The sequence below is a fragment of the Lissotriton helveticus genome, chromosome 9 (genome assembly GCF_964261635.1).
Source record: "Lissotriton helveticus chromosome 9, aLisHel1.1, whole genome shotgun sequence".
NCBI classification, from domain to species: domain Eukaryota; kingdom Metazoa; phylum Chordata; class Amphibia; order Caudata; family Salamandridae; genus Lissotriton; species Lissotriton helveticus.
The window spans coordinates 644068026-644091084 of record NC_136070.1 but is presented as its reverse complement, the minus strand read 5'-3'; the positions used below and the strand labels follow the sequence as shown (position 1 = coordinate 644091084).

The following is a 23059-nucleotide window of genomic DNA, read 5'->3' as shown; positions in this document are numbered from 1 at the left end:
AGTTTCCAAGTATGACACTATTTTGCCTTTGTAATGCATTCAGAGATATAATTATCTGCTAAGCTTAAGTAAAGGCTATATAGTATACAGAAGGATAAACTGACAAACATATTATTAGACTTCTGCTACATTTTACAGGCTTCTGGCCAGTGCCCTGGCATTGTTAAACAACTTGAAAGAAGGTTTGGAAACAAAACACCCACCTGTTCTCTGCTTCCGCTGCCTGTCCCCCGGGTGCCGACCTCCGCTTTGGATCTTCTCGCAAGATGTCTGACTCCATTGTGTCCATCTGGCACCCTGGGATATCTGCTTCTTGCTGCGGTTCTACCTTTGCTGCACTGGTTCCAGCCGTTGACATCACTAGCGGTGCAGAGGTCTTTGGGTCTACTGGTGTCTCTGAACGAGACTCCCGGGAACGGCGCTTCAAAACAGCAGGTTTGTTAAGCTTAACACCCTCAGAGGCAGGCAGTTCCTCCGTGCAACTTACTCTGTTTATCAAGGAGCTCCCACTAGTCAGCTCATGCTCGGACTGAGGTGCAGGTGCTCCCTTGGCATTCGCAGGAGTCTCCAATGGGGGGCGTAAGGCATGACGGACTTGAGGGGGTGGCTGAGATGGCAGGGCTGGCCTCTCCCGCCCCTGCTGAGGCTGACTGCTTTCTGTTGATTTCAGGATCTGGGTGGTGCCACCTGAGACAGAGATGGGAAACTTAAGCTAACCCATGGTGCTAGGTAGACAGGACAGGCATGGGGGGCAAGAGTACGGAATGATAAATGAAGGGGTGCATCTATCATTGGGCTACTTCAGGCACAGACTTCAACAACTGCCCTAGTCTCTTTTTAGGTGTCGCCTAGCGAAGGCTGCGCTTGCGTAATCTCGCTGGGAGAAAACTGATGTTTTAGAGAGTGGTGCTTGAACCCGCCCCTCTTCTACATTGGCTGGCTTCCTAAACGGAGGCCAGCCATTGGAGGAGAGAGGCGTCACTCCGTTCAAGCCCTGTCTTTTTGGGATTGAGGGGTGTGTTTTTTACTTTCTTTCTCTTTTCTTTCTCTCCTCTTCCCATTGGCTGGAATTTTACCTTCCAGCCAATGGGAAGAGGAGAGAAAGAAAAACACGCCCCTCAATCCCAAAATGACGCTGCCTTCCACCGAGGCATTTCTGCTTCGCCTCGGAGGAAGATGGTGGTGATCAGCCGGAGCTCGCTTGTTGTATTTGGGGAACCGTGTTTGAGTCTGGGCACCGGCTCCAACATCCTGTGATTCTGGGCAAATCCCTGAATCTCCCCGTGCATAACAAAAAATGTATGTGTCTTTGTACAATGTAACTGGTGCTTCGTTTTGCTTTAAGAGACCATAAAATCCGAATCTCCTACGACCCCTGGCCGGCCTCGTGGTCGGATCCTCCCCCCCCTTTGACCTGACGAGCGGTGCTGCCCGGACGCTGTTTTAAGGTGAGTGGTCGCTCCCGGCCCCCTCTAACCCCCCCTCCCCCCTCCATCCTCCAGGGTTCTCTCCCGGGTCCTGGTTGCCGTGTGTTGCCGCCGGGGCAGGTGGGGGTGGGCTGGGGTCGCCTGGCTTGGGACCGGGGCGGGTAGTTTGCTCGGTGCCCTAGCGGGGGGAGGAAGTGGGGGTGGGCCGGGTCATGCGGGCGGTGAGGGGAGCGAGTGGGTCCGTCAGGGTAGCAGGGCATGGGGTCCGGTGTTGCGGGGCCATGGGGTTGTGCCTGGGTGTTCCGTTCTGGGTGTGTGGGGTGGGCTCCGGGGGGTGGGGGGGCGCTCCCCGGGTGGGTGTCGCGCTGGTGGGGTGGGCCCGGTACGGCCGTCCTTCAGTTGCGGGCTCGTGGGGGGGGGATGTTGGCGTGCCCTGTTTTCGGTGCCCCGTTTCCCCCTGCCCTGGCTGCCCCTCCCTTGCCTTGTAGGGCCCTGTGGGCCTGGGAACTTCACCTGATCTTGGGCCGGAGCTCCGCCAGCCAGGGGGGTGCGGCGCGACTAGGGCGGTGAGCGCATGATGGGCCATGTCGATGTGGGCCTGCTTGCGGGGCTCACTACGGTGCTTCTAGGGTGGGGGTCGGGCAGGCATGGGTGGGTGCAGGACGCTCGTCGTCGCGGCTTTTCCAAGCAGGGGAGGGATGATTTCAGGGCGCATGCGTGAGCGGAGGATGCCGGAGCGCGTGCGAGCTGTAGCAAGGTTAGGTAGATGCAGTAACTGGCAGACACTCGAGCGCAAGAGCAAACGTGACATAGCAGGGTTATTGTGTGTGTGGGGGGGGCTCTGTGTGTGTGGGGGGCTCTGTGTGTGGGGGGCTCTGTGTATGTGGGGGGGCTCTGAGTGTGGGGGGGCTCTGTGTGTGTGGGGCTGTGTGTGTGTGTGTGTGTGGGGCTCTGTGTGTGGGGGGCTCTGTGTGTGTGTGGGGCTCTGTGTGTGTGGGGCTGTGTGTGTGGGGGGGCTCTGTGTGTGTGGGGGGGGGCTCTGTGTGTGTGTGGGGGGCTCTGTGTGTGGGGGGGCTCTGTGTGGTGGGGCTCTGTGTGTGTGGGGTGCTCTGTGTGTGTGTAGGGGGCTGTGTGTGTGTGGTGGGGGGCGCCGTGTGTGTGGGGGGCACTGTGTGTGTGTGGGGCTCTGTGTATGTGGGGGGGCTCTGTGTGTATGTGGCTCTGTGTGGGGGGTTTGTTGTGTGTGTGTGTCTCTGTGTGTGTGGGTGCAAATGCAATAGTTCTCGCATTTGCGAGAGATTAAACTATTGACATTGTAAATGACAATTCCATTTATTTATCTGTTTTCAAAACCAACACATAAATAAAAAAATTGTCATATACAATGCCAATAGCTCTAACTTTGGCAAAGGCGAGACCGTTGCATTGTAAATGCTTGTTAGTGTGAGTCTTCAATTCTAGACAGAGCAGCTGATTGGTTGCAAAAGACTAGTAGTCCGCTTACCAGATCTTACAGCGGCTTTAAAGACCACTTTTCTCTTACCATTGGTTGGCATTATTGTCACTCTTTTGCTGGCTTTTTATTTGCTAGCTTACTGTGTCCATCGTGTGTCTGTCCATCCCGTGGAGCATAGCCTTGTTTACTTGCTCATTTCTATTGAGTTACTTATTTCTTTTTACTTAAGGACTCTAACAGAGTCCATGTCTTTCGAGCAGTCTCTATCGGGTGCTTCTCTCCCCCACCTGCCCTCATGTTGCTCTCTCTCGCCTGTGCTCTGTTCTTCCCAACGTTGATCTCTCTCACCCGTCTGTTGTCCCTCAAGCTCCTCAATGCTCGCCCTCGCCCCGCTTTCCATGATCCTCTCTCTCGCCTGCGCGCTTCTCCCACCCCCACCCTCTACGTTGCTTCCTCCACCTCGTCCTGGAAAGAAAAAAATGCATTTATGCTACTTCTTTTATTTACCAGTCTATCTTGGATCGGTATATAAAAAGAAAAAAGTGCCAGTATCATTTTGTAGGCGTGTGCTTCAGTCCCCAACCTCTGTGTTCCTTCCTTACCTGCTTTTTAAAAAAATGCATTTTGTTCTACCCTTTTATTTATTATTTACCAACCCATCTTGTATTGGTAAATAAAAAGAAAAAAGTTCCAGTGGCATTTTGTAGGCGTGTGCACGTGTGCTGGTGAATGCACTCGCCTACAAAATGATACTGCCGCGGCAGCTGTCACAGCTCCTTTTTTTCACTTTAGCTGTGCTGCATTAACATCAGGGATGCTGTACTGTATCGCTAAAAACCATTGACAAAGCCAACAGGTGCCTAAAGGTGAGACCTATTGGCTTTGCCATCGCTTGTTTTACTAAACAACCAGAGAAGATGGCGCCCATTGTCTTAAATGGGATTAGTGCCATTGTAACCTGCTATGCCAGTGCAAATTTGCACCATGTGCAGTGCAGAATTCATTTCTGGCTTGACTGGTGTGTCTTGTGCAGGACCATTACTATGCCACAGAATGAATGCAACAGCTTGAACTAAAACAGTCTCCTCAAGCACTCGCGCCACAGACATGACAATCAATGGTTTAAAGGTATCTCTGAGAGACTGTGAAGGCATGAGGCGCCTCACCTGTGTTTTGGGGAGTCCCGCGGGCTGCCTTACTGCTCCCCGGCTGGACAGGATCTTCCTCTTCCTCAGCCAGTGTGTTCAGCTCTCTGCTGGTGTCTGTGAAACCAGGGGAAAGAACCACAGGGGGGCGAAAAGGTATATAGTTACTGATCTCACTGAGACACATGGAGGGCACAGAAATAAAGGAGCTGCGGGCAAGGGTTTGAAAATAAAAGAAAGAAAAAAGCAGGAAATTGTCAGTTTGGAGGGGCAGAGAAGAATTGTGAGAGCCAATTAGATCTAGAGGGAGAAGACACGGTATATGGTCACTTCTCCAATCGAAATATAAACTGGGTATAAGGGGAGAGAAGGCTGGAACAGCAAGGAAGGGTGTAGAAGAGGTTCAGGGTTGCAGGGAGAAAAGTCATTGTGTGTGAAGCTCAACTTTAAAGAGGAGCCAGTGAAAAAGAGTGTGAGTGCAAGAGACAAGGAGGTTGTAAGACGCAGCAGAAGAGGTAACATAGCGTCAAATAATCGAAGTGGAATGAGACATAAATTTAGGGGGTCCTTGGAAGAAGGCAGAGGAGAAAAACAAATTAAACTAACATCTTTTAGAGGGATGCATTGAGACAGATCACAGACATATAACTGGAACTACATACAAAACAGGATAAGGAAGACATAATGATCAAAACACCTCAATCAAAGAGACAAAGATCAGAGAGACACTGATGAATGAAATGCAAATATTAGGATAATGCAAAGAGACACAGGAATCAGAGAGGCCAATGATACAAAAATCTGAGAAATTAAATTAGAAAGTTGATCGTAGTGATGTAGAGGTCAGAGAGGCTGCCTACCTGTAAAGTATTCTGACAAGACGCTTTTAACAAAACCTAAGGAAGAAGAAGAGAAGGAAAAAAAGAAAGGAAAGCAAGAGTAACAGAAAAGCTAAATCCAACACACAGTCAACGCTCCCAGGAAAACGCATGAACTCGTTGAAATGGTGAATACTAAAACTGCCCAGAGGGAAATATGATACACCTGTTCTAAATGGCCATTTTACAAACCTAATCCGATAGAATAAGATGGCGTGCAAGGGAAATAAAATACTTCGGAGGAAAAAACCCAATACAAACTCGTGCAAAGGAAAATTATTGCATTAACACTCTTAAGTAAAAAATATCACACACATGCTCTAATAGAGACATATAACGCCTTCCAGTACGGAAATACCAGACTTTGGGTGCCAGTGGGACATATGTTAAAGGCACCCTGTCAACTTGAAACGTAATACCCATCTATCCAAGGGAAAATAATGCACATCTGCCAAAAGAGGAAATACCAAGTTTGTGATCTAAAGGAAAACAATTGTACAAACAACCCCACGAGAAAACACTACACACCCATCCAAAGGGAAACCTATTACAATCCCATCCAGAGGGACATCATCAGACCTAGGCAAGGAGACGAAATCAGAGGCTTCAAAAGGAAATGATTACACTCCTATACAAAGGAGACTATATAACATGCTCGATTTATAGGTAACATGTTATGCACCCTGCACAAAGCAGACAAATCACAAGAACAATCCCAATAGAGAATATTACACCCTCATCAAAAGAGGCCAGATTATACACCCACCCATTAAAGCAAATTTATATTACATGAAATGAAATGAATATGTAAAGCGCACTTATAACCCAACCAGGGTTTCCTGGCGCTATACACAAACCACTGTGGAACCCTTCCTGGCTTTTCCCTGTGAAATGTCCACTCCTGGGCACCCCCAAGGTGAAGCCCGGTATCCCAGCGCTGTTGAGGCCATTGTGGAGACTAAGCAAGCTATTCCGCAGAGTTGGACCCATGATTAGAATAGGCACCGAGGCGAGAATTATCAGGTCCGAGGAAATTGAGCCCAAGACCCGCCGAGGTGGGAATTGAACCCAGGTCCCAGCCCAGACCTCTGCATCAGGGTCTGCTGCTCTAACCATTGAGCCACACTTCTCCACATACTTCACCTGAAGAGGAAATAGTGCACAATTAAAACATATACAAATCGGTTTGCTTTTAGGAGGGACGGGAACCCCAAATGGCAACTGAATGTGACTATTCCTGATTTGTGCCCCGGGACACTCCAGTGGGAAGGGGGCAGCCTTGGCAGGGCTGTACACAACACACCCCACAATGACACCTTCAAATGTTACGAAATATTTGAATATCACACACCCTGTAACCAAGTGCACCAGGTTTTGTTCTGAACACTACTAAAATCCATGCACATTCAAACCAGAAATCAGGTCAGAAACAGGAAAGCAAAAACAAAAGAGAAGAGACGTGTTATTACATAAGTAGGGCAAGGCAATACAAAGGCTCTCCTTGATAAGGAGGGGGGTTTGGGCGAGACAAGAAATGTTCTTACAATGACAAATACTGCGGGAGACCTCGAAGGCTGCTACTGCATAGGTAACTGCTGCAAGAGAGTGAAATACTGCTCTTTCAGTTTGATACCTACTGCCAGGGTGTAGAATGCTCTTCTCCGTTGAAACTTCCTGCCCAGGTCTGGAATATATTCTTACGGTAGCATGTAATCGTATGGTACAACCTGCTGCTTGGATGTGCTATTCTGCTTTCTGAGGTGAGAACTGTCTGGGTTGGAATGTTGCTCTTACATTGACAGCGTCCGGCATGATCTAGGATACTTTTGTTTTCTGGGACTGGGATACTGGGGGTTTCTGGGTCTGGGACACTGGTGTTTTCTGAGTCTATGATACTTGTGTTTTTGGGGTATAGGATACAGGTGTTTTCTGGGTCTAGGATACGGGTGTTTTCAGGGTCTAGGACACGGGTGTTTTCAGGGTCTAAGATACTGGTGTTTTCTGGGTCTAGGATACTAGTGTTTTCTGGGTCTAGGATACGGGTGTTTTCTGGGTCTAGGATACTAGTGTTTTCTGGGTCTAGGATACGGGTGTTTTCTGGGTCTAGGATACTAGTGTTTTCGGGGTCTAGGATACGGGTGTTTTCAGGGTCTAAGATACTGGTGTTTTCTGGGTCTAGGATACTAGTGTTTTCTGGGTCTAGGATTCTGGTGTTTTCTGGGTCTAGGATAATGGTGTTTCTGGGTCTAGGATACTAGTGTTTTCTGGGTCTAGGATACTAGTTTTTTCTGGGTCTAGGATACTAGTGTTTTCTGGGTCTAGGATACGGGTGTTTTCTGGGTCTAGGATACTAGTGTTTTCTGGGTCTAGGATACAGGTGTTTTCTGGGTCTAGGATACTAGTGTTTTCAGGGTCTAGGATACTAGTGTTTCTGGGTCTAGGATACTAGTGTTTTCTGGGTCTAGGATACAGGTGTTTTCAGGGTCTAAGATACTGGTGTTTTCTGGGTCTAGGATACTAGTGTTTTCTGGGTCTAGGATACTGGTGTTTTCTGGGTCTAGGATAATGGTGTTTCTGGGTCTGGATACTTGTGTTTTCAGGGTCTAGGATACTGGTGTTTTCTGGGTCTAGGATAATGGTGTTTCTGGGTCTAGGATACTAGTGTTTTCTGGGTCTAGGATACTAGTGTTTTCTAGGTCTAGGATAATGGTGTTTCTGGGTCTAGCCTACTAGTGTTTTCTGGGTCTAGGATACTAGTGTTTTCTGGGTCTAGGATAATGGTGTTTTCTGGGTCAGGGTACTACTGTTTTCTGGGTCTAGGATGATGGTGTTTCTGGGTCTAGGATACTGGTGTTTTCAGGGTCTAGGTTACTGGTGTTTTCTGGGTCTAGGATACTAGTGTGTTCAGGGTCTAGGATACTGGTGTTTTATGGGTGTAGGATAATAGTGTTTTCAGGGTCTAGGATACTGGTGTTTTCTGAGTCTAGGATCCTAGTGTTTTCAGGGTCTAGGATACTGGTGTTTTCTGGGTCTAGGATACAGTATTTTCCGGGTCTAGGATACTGGTGATTCTGGGTCTAGGATACTTGTGTTGCTTGGGTATAGGATACAGGTGTTTTCAGGGTCTGGGATACTGGTGTTTTCTGGGTCTGGGATACGGGTGTTTTCTGAGTCTATGATACCTGTGTTTTTTGGGTCTAGGATACTAGTGTGTTTAGGGTCTTGGAAACTGGTGTTTTCTGGGTCTAGGATACTAGTGTTTTCTGGGCCTGTGATTCTGGTGTTTACTGGGCCTGGGATACTAGTGTTTCTGGGTCTAGGATACAGGTGTTTTCTGGGTCTGGGATACTAGTGTTTTCTGGGTCTAGGATACTGGTGTTTTCTGGGTCTGGGATACTAGTGTCTCTGGGTCTAGGATACTAGTGTTTTCAGTATTTTCTGGGTCTGTGATATAATACTGGTGTTTTCTGGGCCTGTAATACTGGTGTTTTCTGGGCCTGGTGTTTTCTGGGCATGGGATACTGGTGTTTTCTGGGTCTAGGATACTCCTCTTACATTGACACCTTAGGCACAGGTCCACGGTACTGTGCTTTCCGAGTCTATGTCCTGCTTTTAAATTGACAACTTCTGCCCGTGTCTAGGACACTGGTGTTACATTGACACCTTCTGTCAGGGATATTGCTCTTATATTGGCATCCGCCGCTTGGAACTGGAACGCTGCACCCCTTGATACCTGTGGTTCGGAAAGGAAACACTCTTATGCAATACCACTGCTAGTTCCAACTGGAAGGGCTGATCTTATGATGACGCATGATGGATAGGTTTAGGAATAGCCGTGGCCATGTAATAAGGGCTTGGGTGTGTCAAATTCTGTTTTTACTCTGACTTCGGAGGGATGAGATCCGGCAGAAGTAACACAGACCTGGGGACCGAATAATCAATAACTCTTATGACAGCAGCCTGAGCTGACGGCAGCTCCGCGTATGCGATGCCTCAGCCTCTGAGATGCAGCTGAGGTGGGTAAAGTAGGATTAGACGGCTTTTGTGATTTGTTATGGATCAGGCAGATAACCTTTGCCGCCACTAGGTGTCGCTATAAAACCAGAGGATGGCCCATGTCTCACGTTTGTGACTTTAGCCACAAATGCTCACAAACGTGGAACTAACTCCTGGCTGGGAGTGGTACCCTGTAAAAGAAGCATGTATGTAATTTACAATTAAGCACAAACCTTCCTACATGGCACAGGGCCCTGTACAGAGGAGAGGGCTTCCATGATCGCATAAATATACAGGAGGGGAACACGCAAATGGTACACAAGGTTGGACTACTCAGTCGGTTAAATGCTCCTTGCTGACATATGCGGTTACCGGCAGGTAATGAGTTGGAATCCAAGCAAGGGTCAGCTCATCTTTCGGAAGTCGGTAAAATGTGTACCATTTAATTTGGTAACATTAGTTCTTATTTACAGTGTTAAGGCACAGCAGAAGCGCAGCATAAAATGCCAGGTAAGGGTCATTATTGTTGCTATATGGTGAAGGGGTAAATGCATGAGAGGTGAACTACAATTCATAAGAGGTTGTGAGAGGGATGCAGTCGCGGGAAAACAATTTGAGAAATATAACCCTTCTCCTGTGCGGCCAGAAGCAGGTATTGAACTAAGAATGACTGGATCTTGCACATTATCTATGAACAGGGAGCTAAGCCTGCCTTAGTCCCCACTGTTAAACATATTGTAATTAAATGTATATAGCGCTCACTTCCCCTGACAAGGCCTCAAAGCGCTTTTCCGGCGAGCGAGTAGCACGCTACAACGGGATCAATAAGTGATTAGTGGTGAATTAGTATAGTGAAAAACGAAAGTAATTTGAGTGGTGGATATGTTAGATTATTTGGATTGGGAGGGACAGGGGAGGGATAGAAAGGGAAAAAGGTTTGCATTTCTATAGCGCTTGTTACCCCTCATGGGGTATTGAAGTGCTCTTTCGGTGGGTTGCACGCTACTCCGGAACCCATAAAGGATTAGTGGTGAATTAGTATAGTGAAATATTAAAGTAATTTGAATGGTGGATATGTTAGTCAATTATTTGGAAAGAGAAGGATAGCAGAGAGATATAAGAAGGAAAAAAGTTGGCATTTATATAGCGCTTGCTATCCCTGATGGGTGTTAAAGTGCTCTTTCGGCGAGTAGCACGCTGCTCCGGAACCCATAAAGGATTAGTGGTTAATCAGTATAGTGAAATATGAAAGTAATTTGAATGATGGATATGTTAGTCAGTTATTTGGCTTGCGAAGGATAGAGGAGGGATAGAAGTGGGGAAAAAAGTCTGCATTTATATAGCGCTTGCTACCCCGGATGAGGAGTTGGAGCACTTTTTCGGCGAGTAGCACCCTGCTCCAGGACATATGAGTGAGCATTAACAGGCAAGCCGGAGATGCGTCATCAGTGTGCGCGGAACATGGTGCAGCCAAGCAGAAAGAATGCCACAAAAGCGGTTGTTAGCGGGCAGAGCTCGGGCCCCACCTACGGGTGCTGCTCCGGGGGACGAACGGTCATCCTGGCGAGACTGCTTGTCATCCTCGTCGTCGCTGTCTGCAAAGTCGTCCAGATTGCCGATGTCCGCAGGCTTCACGCTCATCAGGCTGGCCAGGCTCTGCATGTCTTCATCCCTGCACCAAAGACGGGCACAGTCAGGGAGGGGCACCCGCCAAGCGTCAACACAAAAACAAACCTTCCACATTCCTGGGCCAAGGGAAACATCCTTTACAACGCAACTTTTACCACACAGTGCCTTTACGACGCAACTTTTACAACGCAAACCATTACAACGCATTGCGCTGGGGGGCGCTCTAGGATAGGGAATAGATTTAATTTACTATCCAACACCTTCCCTACTATCCACGGGGACTGGAGTTGGAATAGTAAATTAAACTATTCACTATCCAGCACCCCTAAGCACTAAATGTCATACATCCCTGGGCCAAGGACCCCCCTCCCATACACAGACACTCATAACTTCCGCCTCACGCGTGACAGCATCCAGAAGATACCAACGAGAATATGACATGTAGAAAACACAACTACGCATTCACACAAACTAAAGTTTGGATTCTGAGATAGAGTCGAGCATGTTGTACCTAACAGGCACGGTGACCTTTCTGAGGCAGAAATATCGTCCAGGTAATAACTCAGCCATTGTGAAATTCGAGTGCTGAGGTCCCCCTGCAGGTATGATTTGTGCGCTATTTCAAATTGTGTTAATAATAATAAAAAATAAATAAAGACTTGAATTCTACATCAAACCCTTTTTAGGTCTCGCCTATGCAGCGCGCATGCTCCATCTGTGCTGTCTTTAAAAAGCCGCAAACGTGTTCCTCATGTAACTTGCTACTAGACTCTCTTTTGAGTTAACAAACGTCCATGTTACTCAAGCAAAGGCTCTTGGGGACTGTTTGGGACAAGAGCTGACTTGCTATATTTTGGGCAAGTATTTAAACATCTGCCCCTTGTGGTACCCCTGATGCTCAAAAGAGCACTATTATTTACCACTTGCACTGAGCACTTTGTTAGTTTTATCTTACTTTTTATTCTTCTGAGAAGAGTTAGCAATTTGCCAAAGTTTAATTTTTGCTTTTCGATTCTTTACTTGTGAATGGTGTCAACTTACAGTTTTTCTCCACTTTTATTGTATTAATTAATGTATTAGAATGTGAATTTCATAATTTGCACATTGTATGGCTTATGTTTAGGAAAGAAAGAAAGAAAGAAAGAAAGAAAGAAAGAAAGAAAGAAAGAAAGAAAGAAAGAAAGAAAGAAAGAAAGAAAAGTCGCTTGCATAGTTTAGCAACTGTGACTTTTCGAATTCTACAAACTGGTGAAGGTCAGTGGTTCTCACCATCAGATTCATGTCTGCCACAGTTGTTCAAGGAACTCTCTCAACAACAGTCATAATATCTGCTATAAACATAACCAACAACGGGCAATACCACAATATCATGATTATTACATTGATCTGCGAAAATATTGTATCCACAACGACGACTAACAAAATATCATGTGCATAGATGTGGATCTTAGAATAGTAAATCTATACTTTTCTATAGATTCTTACCTTGCTGATATGCTGGCAGTCAATATTGTGGATACAATATTTTGGTAGGTCAATATATTTAAAAAAAAACACACACAAAAATGTGACATAGACTCATCTTTGGGGAGACTCATTTGGGGAGGGTTTGAGGCCTAATGGCTAGGGCGTCAACCTCAAATCTGGGGAACCGGGTTCGAGTCTCCGCAACGGCGCTCAACATCCTGTGATTCTGGGCAAATCACTTAATCTCCTAGTGCCTAACGAAACTGAATGTGTCTTTGTGTGCTCATGTAGAGTGCTCTGACACCTTCGGGTCAAGTTTGCGCTATATAAAACTACGGGGAAAAAACAGACAATTTCCTAACTATACGTGCATCTCCAGAAGAGCTCGAGGTATCCTACATGGTAAAAATAGAACACATGTGGGCCAGCTGGCTGACTTTACAAACTAAAGGTAAATTTCATGTGGGCATTCCTTTGAAAACTGATAGAAAGAGCAGCCTTCATCCAGATCCTGAATTGGCTCCCTTTGTCGGCACACACTATCCTCAAAACCAGCAGCATCATTTACAAAACCACCATGACCTACAATCTACTTAATTTTGCAGACAAGCACCCATTCTGTGGAAGATCTCAGCACACCCGCAACCAGGGCACCATAAGACTGGAGACTAAGAAGTGTAAAAAAAAGAAAAGCACTTCTTCTCCCAGTTCCCACTTACAGATCACTCGATGACTGTAAGCTTTCCTTTAACCTACACCGCTACTGTGGACTAGGTTTCCGCTATACAAATACCACATACATACATCTAAGTCATACTAAGAATGATAAACTGTAGTTCCATTTGGATGACTAATGTTGTACATATCACAGAGGAGCTTGAGACCCACAGAGAAAGTGCTTCAAAGCCGCCTCAGAGCTGGAAAGCTATATATAAATACAAATATGATACGAAACAGCAATAGTGTCATAGAATTTTGTCTTAAAACAATGTGGACTAAAAGGCAATTTCACTTATAAGCACCACAGATGTAACTTTGGGAGCAAGCTAGCCAAACAGAATGCTTGCTTTGTGGGCTGTTATCAGGGGCGTAGGTTCAGGGGAAGTGTTTGGGGTGTTACACCCCTCTAAAAAATGTATTTTACGATGATTAGTTGGGTACAGGTGCTTTAAGTCGAGTATGGTGATGTGTCAGTCGGATTTCACCTAGGATGTTTGTATGCACACTCTCTCACATTTCTGTTTTGCAAGTCCTAAAAAATGTTGATTATTTTACGAAATATTTTGTTTCTCTCACTTAGTACTCATACCAATCCGCATCCCTCTCCCTTTCCGCTGCCTCTTACGACCCTCTCATGTGCCCTGCTTGGCATATGATATATTTTAACATTATATGCAAGCGTGATTGTCGGGAAATCTGAAGCTGCTTCCTTTTATCTCCAAGACAAGTTAGGCATACTGCTCTATTCTCCTGCTTTACTCCCTCATGCTCTTCTAATACTAGCCGTTCCTCATAAGGATGTCTCTGCTCCTCACCGTGCTTTTGCTGAGAGAGAACCCCAGTCAGCGACAAAAAAAGTAGATGCTGATTGGGCTTTTCTCTTAGCAAAATCAAAGGGAGGGGTCTAGAAAGCCATCTGTGAAACTGTGGCTACTGCCAAGGAGCACAAGGAAGTGCTGCCGGAGATTGGAGCCTTTTCTTCATTATGTTTTATGTGAGGGACTGCTCCTGTTCCTGCAGAACTCCATATTTTTTAGGATCCCTTGGAGGAGAGTAAGAGCAACAACTAATTTAACACATTTCCTATTAACTGAATTACAGCCCCTTTGCTTCTTGTCATGAATCAGTAGGAGTGGCTTCTACTGCCTAACCTCAGTAGGAGTGGCTTCTACTGCCTACAATCAGTAGGAGTGGCTTCTACCGGCAAACATCAGTAGGAGTGGCTTCTACTGGCTAACATCAGTAAGAGTGGCTTCTACTGGCTAACATCAGTAGGAGTGGCTTCTACTGGCTAACATCAGTAGGAGTGGCTTCTACTGCCTACAATCAGTAGGAGTGGCCTCTACTGCCTACAATCAGTAGGAGTGGCTTCTACCGGCTAACATCAGTAGGAGTGGCTTCTACTGGCTAACATCAGTAGGAGTGGCTTCTACTGCCTACAATCAGTAGGAGTGGCTTTTACCAGCTAACATCAGTAGGAGTGGCTTCTACTGCCTACAATCAGTAGGAGTGGCTTTTACCAGCTAACATCAGTAGGAGTGGCTTCTACTGGCTAACTTCAGTAGGAGTGGCTTCTACTGGCTACAAGCAGTAGGAATTGCTTCCAATGGCTACAATTAGTAGGAGCGGCTTCTACTGGCTTCAACTTTTAAAAGGATGCACGTTTCTGCATCAATATCACAAACACCACCCAACCCCAAATATATAAGTTCAGTAACCAAGATGAGACTGGAAAGAGGTAGAATATTCAATTTCATTTAACTTGGGACTTCATTCTCCCGCTTCCATGTGCCACAAATACTGGAGGGAGAGTGTGGTGTAGATAGCAAGGAGCTAAAATGATGTATGACTTACGTGGCTTTGCCCTCACGTAGGAAGACACAGGACAAGGAGAGTTGCAGGGTGGCAGCCACTACCTTGACCGAGCGTGGTTTGAGCTTGAGTTTCAGCTCCGTCTGTGTAGGCGTCGCACTCACAAACTTCTTCATGTTCACATCTACTGAGGCGAGGACCTTCCGTTGGCCCTTTGACTCCTGAGGATAGAATGTGGGTGAAAACAAACATCAGACACTATTTGGTGTATTCTGTATCACTAAGGGACCGATATACAAAACATTTTATGTGACTAGGGTGGCTTACGCTTGATTGTTGATTACTCAGGCATCTGTACTACCTGCTCAATGAAGAAACCTTTGCAAAGTAGGCCACCAGTGTTGGGGCTTTGTAAGCTATGGAGCTGACATGCGGATTAATACATCAGTATGCGGCACAGGAGAGGCTAAAATGTGTGTCCTTGAGTTAGGTACCCATGCAGCATTAAGGAGAACGCATGCTTGTGGGTTCAATCAGACTCTAGAGCCGTGGGGAGGTTAGCGCTCTGTATGTGAGTGTTGTGGCCCCAATTTTATAATCTCAAACAGGGGTGCTTGGGATCAGCGAGTGTGGGGACCACAAGACTGTAGGGCATGGGTCAGAGAATGTAGGGCTCAAGAGAACTGGGGAGAGATAAACATGGTGTCAGTGAGTGTGGGACTCAGAAGACTGTAGTACTGGGGAGATATAAACTTGGTACTGGAAGTGTGGGGACAATGTCACACTAGTACAATGCAGTTTAACCTCACAATTACGGGGAATGATTAAGCTGGGATAAGGAGCACTGGAAACGTCAAGCCAGCCCTCACAAAGAAAACAAGCCAGAGAGAAGGCCTGGTCTATTGTTTAGCTTTCTGCCCTCTCTTTCATGCTTTCTATGCTGCTTCTCCATCTTCTTCCTCATGTTTCAAACCTTTACAACACTTCTGCTCTCCTCTCTCTTGCATTTCTCCACGTGGAACTTCGGCTTTGAAGCCCCTTACCCAGTCACATTATTTGCTGGCATTAGCAGCTGAAATTGGCTGACGTACGTTTTCGATTACAAAGGTCCATTCTTTATCTTCAAACTCATCCACGTGGGGGTCCTGGAATACAAAACGTCAGCTGATGAGAAAAGCCGCACTCAACAACTACAAGTTCTCATTGCACCTCAAGGTTAACAATCATGCATTATAGGAGACTTGAACTGAACAAAATACAATTCTGCCATCCAATATTTTTCAGAATGGCTCACTCTCCCAAAAATGAGACAATAAAGGACTAGTGAGACCTTGTATGGATTATTGCGGCCAATTACATTAGCTTGGAATGTTTTATCCAAATCTCAGAATCTCAACTAGAATATTTTGCTATGTTCGGTTGCCATAAGTAAAGAAGAACAATGTGTAGACCTCATCTGGACTATTTCATCCAAAGCTGGAACTACATCCCTGTATCCATCAGGAAAGCCCTAACCCTGCTCCAATTTAGGAAACAGCTTCAAAAACACAAATTTAAAGAACACTGCCCACTCTCGGTCTTAGAATCTAGGTACTTCTCTAATCACACACAGTGAATATGTATTTGCCCACCTACAGTGCTCCGATGCCTTTGATACATACAATACTGGATGGAGGCCTCATCTGTATTAATGTGACTAACTCTAGGTGCTAATCTGCAGCGCGGTGTGTGGATCTGGTGGTCTTGTGCGGACAACTCCGTTCAGTTCTGAGGGCGTATCATTGAGTAACGCACCATTATGAATGTGGGTATCCACCCACTGTGCCCAGCGTAATCTGGAGCACAGAGTTTAGAACATTAGGTGCATATCTAATGTCCACATCAACAGTATTATTTGCCATTGTGATAGCCACAGCTGGTAAATGTTTCTAGTGTTAAGTGTGACATCTAGAGTACTGTGTGCAGTGCTGATTTAGGGACCACATATCTAGAAGAATAAAACAGGTTAAGTATAGCCCAGAAGATACAGATAATTAAAATATTGCATTTCAGAGGAACAATGGAACATGAAAGAGACATGCAAACATCTCAACAGGATAAATGAAGTACAGAAGGTGGGTATTTTCCCATAAGGCCAATTGTAGAACCAGCCATCAAGACACAAGATTGCAGAAAGAGAGAGAGCAATGAATACTTTCTCAGAAATCTGTATAGATAATAAAGCAAGGCATATGAATTAAAAGCTGCCTCGACACACGTGTGTAGTCACAGTAGAAAAGTACATGGACCATTTAGTCCAGTGATGCCTTATGTGTTGATAAGGTCTTTAATAACTGTGCAGAAAGGTTAAGTGTTGTTACCCGGTACAGAGTCACACTTATGTCCACGTTCTCTGGCACCATCCACACTACTACTCCTCGGTAGGGGTTCTTGATGCCCGGCTGCCAGCTGTGAGGCTAAAAGAAAAGAAAGAGAACAGAAGAAGATTATACCTAGATGTGTAATGACTAGGCTGAGGTTGGTACATATATATGTCAATCTCACACACGCTGGTCCTCCAGACTTTTACTCATTGTTTACTAATGTCCTCATCTGAGATAATATAACCTCAAAAAGACCACTAATGCACCAACAGGATGATCCCTAAACAATCCAAGGGAACGGATTAGCTCAATGTGTGACTTCCAAGTCTACACACAGAAAGGACGCAACCGAGAAAAGACATCTTTTCAAACTTAAGGTAAACACTCTCCAATTACCAGGCACTGCACCGTACTAAATGCACTGACAGGCCCAAAGCCTTCTGCTGTTTTACATTCAGGGAATATATTTGCCCAAGGATGCCATTGCTTCTAAACTCATGGAATGAATTTGCCTAGGGCATTACATCAATTTAAGTCCATTGAACTGATCTACCTACACATATGTAATAGATATTCTGAAGACAAAGATGCTCCACAGTCACTGAATGGATTTGCACACAGTCTGAATTTATTATAAACACGCAAATTGATTCAACAAAGGAATAAATGCTTCTCATACTCATTTACACATTCTTCCAAATTCACACAGTTTCACAGTTTCAAATTCGGATTTGCTTTGGACATGGCTTAACCACAAACTCCTGGAATGGATATACTCAAAACTCAACATCGTTTCATACTCATAAAATGATTCTTCCCAGGACATCAAAGTACTCTAAAGCCCTGACACTGATTCATCCATGCATGGTTTGTATCAAAACTAAGAAAAAAACCTTGATGCTTCTTTAACTTCCACGTCATGCGCTGGTCCCTATTAAAACATGCCCTCCTCCTCCCCCACCCAATAGCTACAAAGAGCGGACACAACAAAAAGTAATCAGTTGGATTACCCAAGCAGAAATTCTCCCTGTGCACAGATAATGGACTTGTCATTTTATTCTAAGAAAGAAGTTTGGACTCTATCAACTCGTGACTTTACCTAAACCTTAGAAGGAATTCTTTCAATTGAAGATATGTAAAAACTAATAAAAGGGACTTGCCCTGTGAATGAGTCAGGCTTCCATACTTAGAATGAAATCATGCAAGCTATGTCATGTTCCCAAACTTAGGTAGATGATTCAACCTTCCTCTCTGGCACATCTTCTGAACAAATGACAGAACAGACTATTTTGAACTACTGCCTTTTGTGCACTTACTTATGATGTATTTGTACACGTACAACACATGATGTCTTCCTGCACTTACGTAACGGCACATTCAATACAGCTTCCTCAGAAACGCATACAAGGACAACAATTGGCTGCTTTCCAAAGCATGTACCTAGGAATGGGCATGCTTGAGACATAACATTTTTGTAAGATTAACAGGAGTGTAACCCATAGACCAATTCAGGACTGGGTAGGTAGGATGCAACAAAAACACAGTGTCCTGAAAGGTAGGAGTCGGTAGACAATTATAAATAGCATGCACATAGCATTACTTTGGAAGAAAAGAAGGAGAGTACCCGTTTTTATGTCAAAAGATAGTTATTCATCTTTATATAGTAACAACACTAGTTACGCGACCCCCAGCACCCGGATCGAAACGCCGTCGACCTAACAGCCTAAATAATAGGCGCACTCCTTCCTTGTGGCTCTACATTTAAATGAAATTATCCGTGCCTACTGTGATATCACACTGTCACATACGGCATTTATGGAGGACCATTAGTTACTGGACCCTTCACAATTTGAGGTTTGTAGTGGCCATAGCACAGAAACCACCTTGGTCTCTGTGTAGATAACATCAGATCGCTGGTTGTTGCGGGTCAGGCTGCGGCATTGATCTTGTTAGATCTGTCCACAGCCTTCAACATGGTGATCCCGGTGTTACTCATGTCCCACTTAGCTCAGTTGGGCTTTAAAGACACTGCCTTGAATCTTCTAAGGCCATTCTTAATGGATCGAACACAGACAGTAGCCTGTGGTCAGCTGAAATCTAAACCTTTTGCCCTTCCTTGTGGGGTCAGCAGGGGTCCTCACTAAGTCCCACATTGTTCAATTTATATGTTTCCTCCCGAAAGAAGCTGATCCGATAATTTTGTCTTCAGGTATTTTCTTACGCTGATGATACGCAAATCCCTACATCAATCACAGAGGATAGGCACTCAATAGCCAATAATTTTATTAACTGTGTGAAGCCAGCTCCGTCTGGATGAGGGACAATTGCCTTAAGTTAAATGCTAATAAAACTGATTATTGACTGTCGTATAGTGGTGCCTCAGCGCGGCAATGAATACGCAGGAGCCAGGTACCGGTTCACATATCTTTATTTCTACATGTGCTCTGGGCGCCTCTTGCGTCCGTCCTCTTCCTCGTCCTGATGGTGAGTGTCCGCTTCCTGCCTGCTCACAGGAAGTCATGTCCAGTGACCTGGACGCTGCCCCGTTGCCCACAGGGTCCTAGTGCCCTGGGATGGTGGTCAAGTCACCACATCTCCCCCTTTGTTGCAAACGGAATGTCTTTGTCCCATGTGCAAGTCCTTGGCCTCGGGAGAGAGAGAGAGAGAGAGAGAGAGAGAGAGAGAGAGAGAGAGAGAGAGAGAGAGAGAGAGAGAGAGAGAGAGAGAGAGAGAAGTCTCTACATTTCTTCCAGTAGCCTTCTCGTCTTCTTGCACTCCCTTCTTGGTCTTTGTCCTCTGCTCTGTTCTGGTCCTTCGTTTTCCTCTTTTGCTAGTGCCGTCTCCCTTTTTGGTCTTTGTTCTTGTTCACTGTTTTCAGTTGTTGTTGCACGTTCTTCTTCCTCCACTTTCAATTCCTTGAAGTGGGAGCTGTTCCTTGTTATTTCCTTGTTGTCTGAAGCTGCAGTCACCATTGACCCCTTCACATCAGTCACAACCAGCGGGTCTCTTGAGAATGGACTGTCCGACTTCCTTTGTTGTTTCTGTCGCACTACCACCAGATCCCCTACAGCCAGCTGGTGTTCTGTCGCATTTCTCCTTTTGTCGGCATATTCTTTCATTTTTTGTTTTGCTTTGTGATCTCTGGCCGCAATGTCACTTCTGGTCGTGTTTCCCGTTGCCTCTATCTGAGGTAACCGTGTTCTGCTCGATCTCCCCAGCACCAGCTCTGCCGGGCATTTGCCGGTGGAGCTATGAGGAGTGTTCCTGTAGTCTCTGAGTACTTGACATAGCGCTTGTCCAATAGATATTTGCGTCAACTTCGCCCTCATGATGGCTTTCTTTATTGTCCCCATGAATCGTTCTGCCATTCCATTGGCCTGTGGCCACAGGGGAGTTATCTTCCGATGTTTTATCCCCAGGTAGTCCAGGAATCTGCGGAATTCCTCTCCCGAGAATGGAGGACCGTTGTCCGTTTTCAGTGTTTGCGGGGAGCCCCACGCGGCAAATATGTCATCTAGCACTGGTAGCGTAGCACTTGCCGACGTCGACGATACTTCTCTTACTATTGGAAACCTCGAGAATTCGTCAATGACCACTAGTAGGTATTTTCCATTCTCTAGCGGCCCATAGAAGTCTGTTGCCAGCTCCGTCCATACTGCCGGTGGCAGTTCCGACATCTTTAGTGGTGTCTGTTTGGCGGGAGGTCCTGTTACTTGACAGGTGTGGCAGTGTGCTATCTCTTCCTCTACCATGTTGTCCAGACCCGGGAACCAGACTTTTTCTCTCAGCATCTTCTTTGTCGCCACAATGCCTCGATGCGACTCATGTGCTAGTTCCACTGTTCTCTTTCTGAGCCGACGTGGTATTACAATTCTGGAGCCCCTCATTAATATTCCTTTCTCTGTTTCCGACAGTTCTTCGCTTATCTTTTTGAACGCCAGCATTTCCTCTTTATTGACTCCTTCCGCCGTGATGGTGTTGCTGTTGATGTGTCTCCACCTCTGCTGCCGCACCACCACTCCAACGGCTTGCAATGTCTGGTCTCCTTTTGTTTCTCGTTCTAGTTCTTCATTTGTTATCGATACCGGAGTGCTCTGTCTCACGATGAAGTTCAGATATTCCTCTGCCATCGTGGCGCCCCCTTTTTGATAGGGAAGCGGATGCCGTGACATGTAGTCTGCTGGATTTTGATCCTTCCCTGGTTTGTGGACAATCGTGAAGTTGTAGTCCATCAACCTTATTCCCCATCGTTCAATTCTTGGTGGTATCTTTGCCTTTGGATTTCCATAGATTGTCACTAGCGCTTGATGATCTGTTACAATCGTGAACGGTTTTCCGTATATGAACATGTGATAGTGCTCACATGCCCACACAACCGCCAAGCTCTCCTTTTCTGGTTGAGAGTATGCCCTTTCTATGTCTGACAAGCTCTTGCTTCCATACGCCACTATCTGTCGCGGCGAGTCTTTTCCTGGCTTGTGTTGTGCTAGTATCGCACCAAGGCCTACCGGGCTGGCATCCACTGTCAGTTCGGTGCACAGTCTCGGGTCAAAGTACGCTAGGTGGTCCACTGCCGTCACTGATGCCCTTATTTCTTCGAACGCCCTTTGACACTCAGTTGTCCAGTCAAACGCTTGGCCCTGCTTCGTTAGTTCTCTCAGCGGCGTACTCACTGTCGCAAAGTCTTTTATGTATCTCGCGCAATAGCTGGCGAGACCGAGGAATGAGCGCACGTCAGCGACATCCTTTGGTTCTTTTGCCTTTTCAAGGGTGTCTATCTTGCCCCGATCCGGTCTCATTCCTCTCTTTGAGAAGACGTGTCCGAAGAATACCAGTTCTTCCCTGCCTAGCTCGCATTTTTTTTCATTTACGGTCAGGCCCACCTCTACTAGCTGTGAGCACACCTCTCTCAACGCCTTATCATGTTCGTCATCACATCTGCCAAACACCAGGATATCATCACTATAGTTCAGACTGTTTTTGATTGGTCTTATTATTTGCCTTATTGTTTCCTGGAAGATCTCTGCTGCTGACGATATTCCGAAACTTAGCCTCTTGTAGCGAAACAATCCGAGGTGCGTGGAGAAGGTTGTGATGTATCTGGACTGTTGGTCCAACTCCAGCTGGTGGTACCCCTTGCATAGGTCGAGCTTGGAGAATTTCCTCATTCCGGTCAGCCGACTTATCATGTCATCTAGGTGCGGCCCTGGGTGTCGTTCTCGTTCTATGGCTGTGTTGGGTATTCTCATGTCCACACATATTCTTATCTGCGCAGCATCCTTTTTAGGCACCGCCACTATTGGTGATACCCATGGCGTTGGCCCCTCTGCTGGCTCGATGATGTCTTGTTCCAGTAGCGCCTTTATTTCTTCCTCTACCTGAGGTTGTAGATGAATGGGCACCCTTCTATGATGCTGGGCCATAGGCCTGACTGATTCATTTATGTGTAAAGTTATTTGTCTTCCCTTTAATTTTCCAAGACCTTTCGTTAGTGACGGGTACTCTTGTAGGATGTTTTCTCTGTCTGACATGTGGTACATCATTTTTAGTAGGCCCATTATCTTGGCCGTTACATTGCTCAGTAGGCATGGTGCAGGAATGTCTCCTCGTAGCACGTGTATGTCTTCCGTGACGGTCTTGCCCTTGTGCGTCATGGTTTCCGTGAATTTTCCCATGTTTGTTACTGGATTCTGTGCACCCCATGTGAATACTTTGACATTTGACGGTCTAAGTGGAGGCTTTATTTTCATCTTATCATATTCTGTGGCACACATGATGTTACATGTGGCCCCGCTATCTAGCACAAATTCTGTTTGATGGGGCCCTACGTCGATGGTCACCCAATCCGTCTTTTTTATAGACTTCCTGTCCACTAACCGGATGTGCTCCTCCTCCTGCCCTTCCTCTGTGGACATGAGGTAAAGGCGTTCTACCTTTCCTGCCGGTCTTTGTTCCTCATCTTCGTCTTCCGACCCCGCCGACGAGCTCCTTTCGGTCGCTTCCATGTGCCGTACGTGTTTGGTTGTTGTCACTCTTTGTTTTCCTCTTTCATTTCTGAAATGTGCCCCTTGACACATGGTGGCAAAATGGCCGGGTTTGTTGCATTTTCTGCATGTCTGACCAAAGGCCGGGCATGCTCCTCGGTGTGGGAAGTCCAAACCGCACC

The 23059-nt window shown here is 46.1% G+C and overlaps 1 protein-coding gene across 7 annotated transcripts in view; it reads right to left on the bottom strand.

Moving 5' to 3' along the window:
- Nucleotides 1-23059, bottom strand: part of EHBP1L1 (EH domain binding protein 1 like 1) — a 260212-nt gene that overhangs the window by 129254 nt on the left and 107899 nt on the right. For 4 of the 7 annotated variants that reach the window (XM_078660729.1, XM_078660730.1, XM_078660726.1 and 1 more), the window contains 6 exons: nt 16891-16986; nt 15622-15675; nt 14573-14751; nt 10429-10574; nt 4050-4145; nt 204-687 (listed from right to left, as the gene is read on the bottom strand). In XM_078660729.1, the coding sequence (XP_078516855.1) occupies nt 204-687; nt 4050-4145; nt 10429-10574; nt 14573-14751; nt 15622-15675; nt 16891-16986 (1055 nt within the window). Of the gene's footprint in view, nt 1-203; nt 688-4049; nt 4146-4888; nt 4925-10428; nt 10575-14572; nt 14752-15621; nt 15676-16890; nt 16987-23059 lie in introns of all 7 variants that reach the window. The other 3 variants (XM_078660724.1, XM_078660727.1, XM_078660725.1) reach the window with 1 other exon arrangement.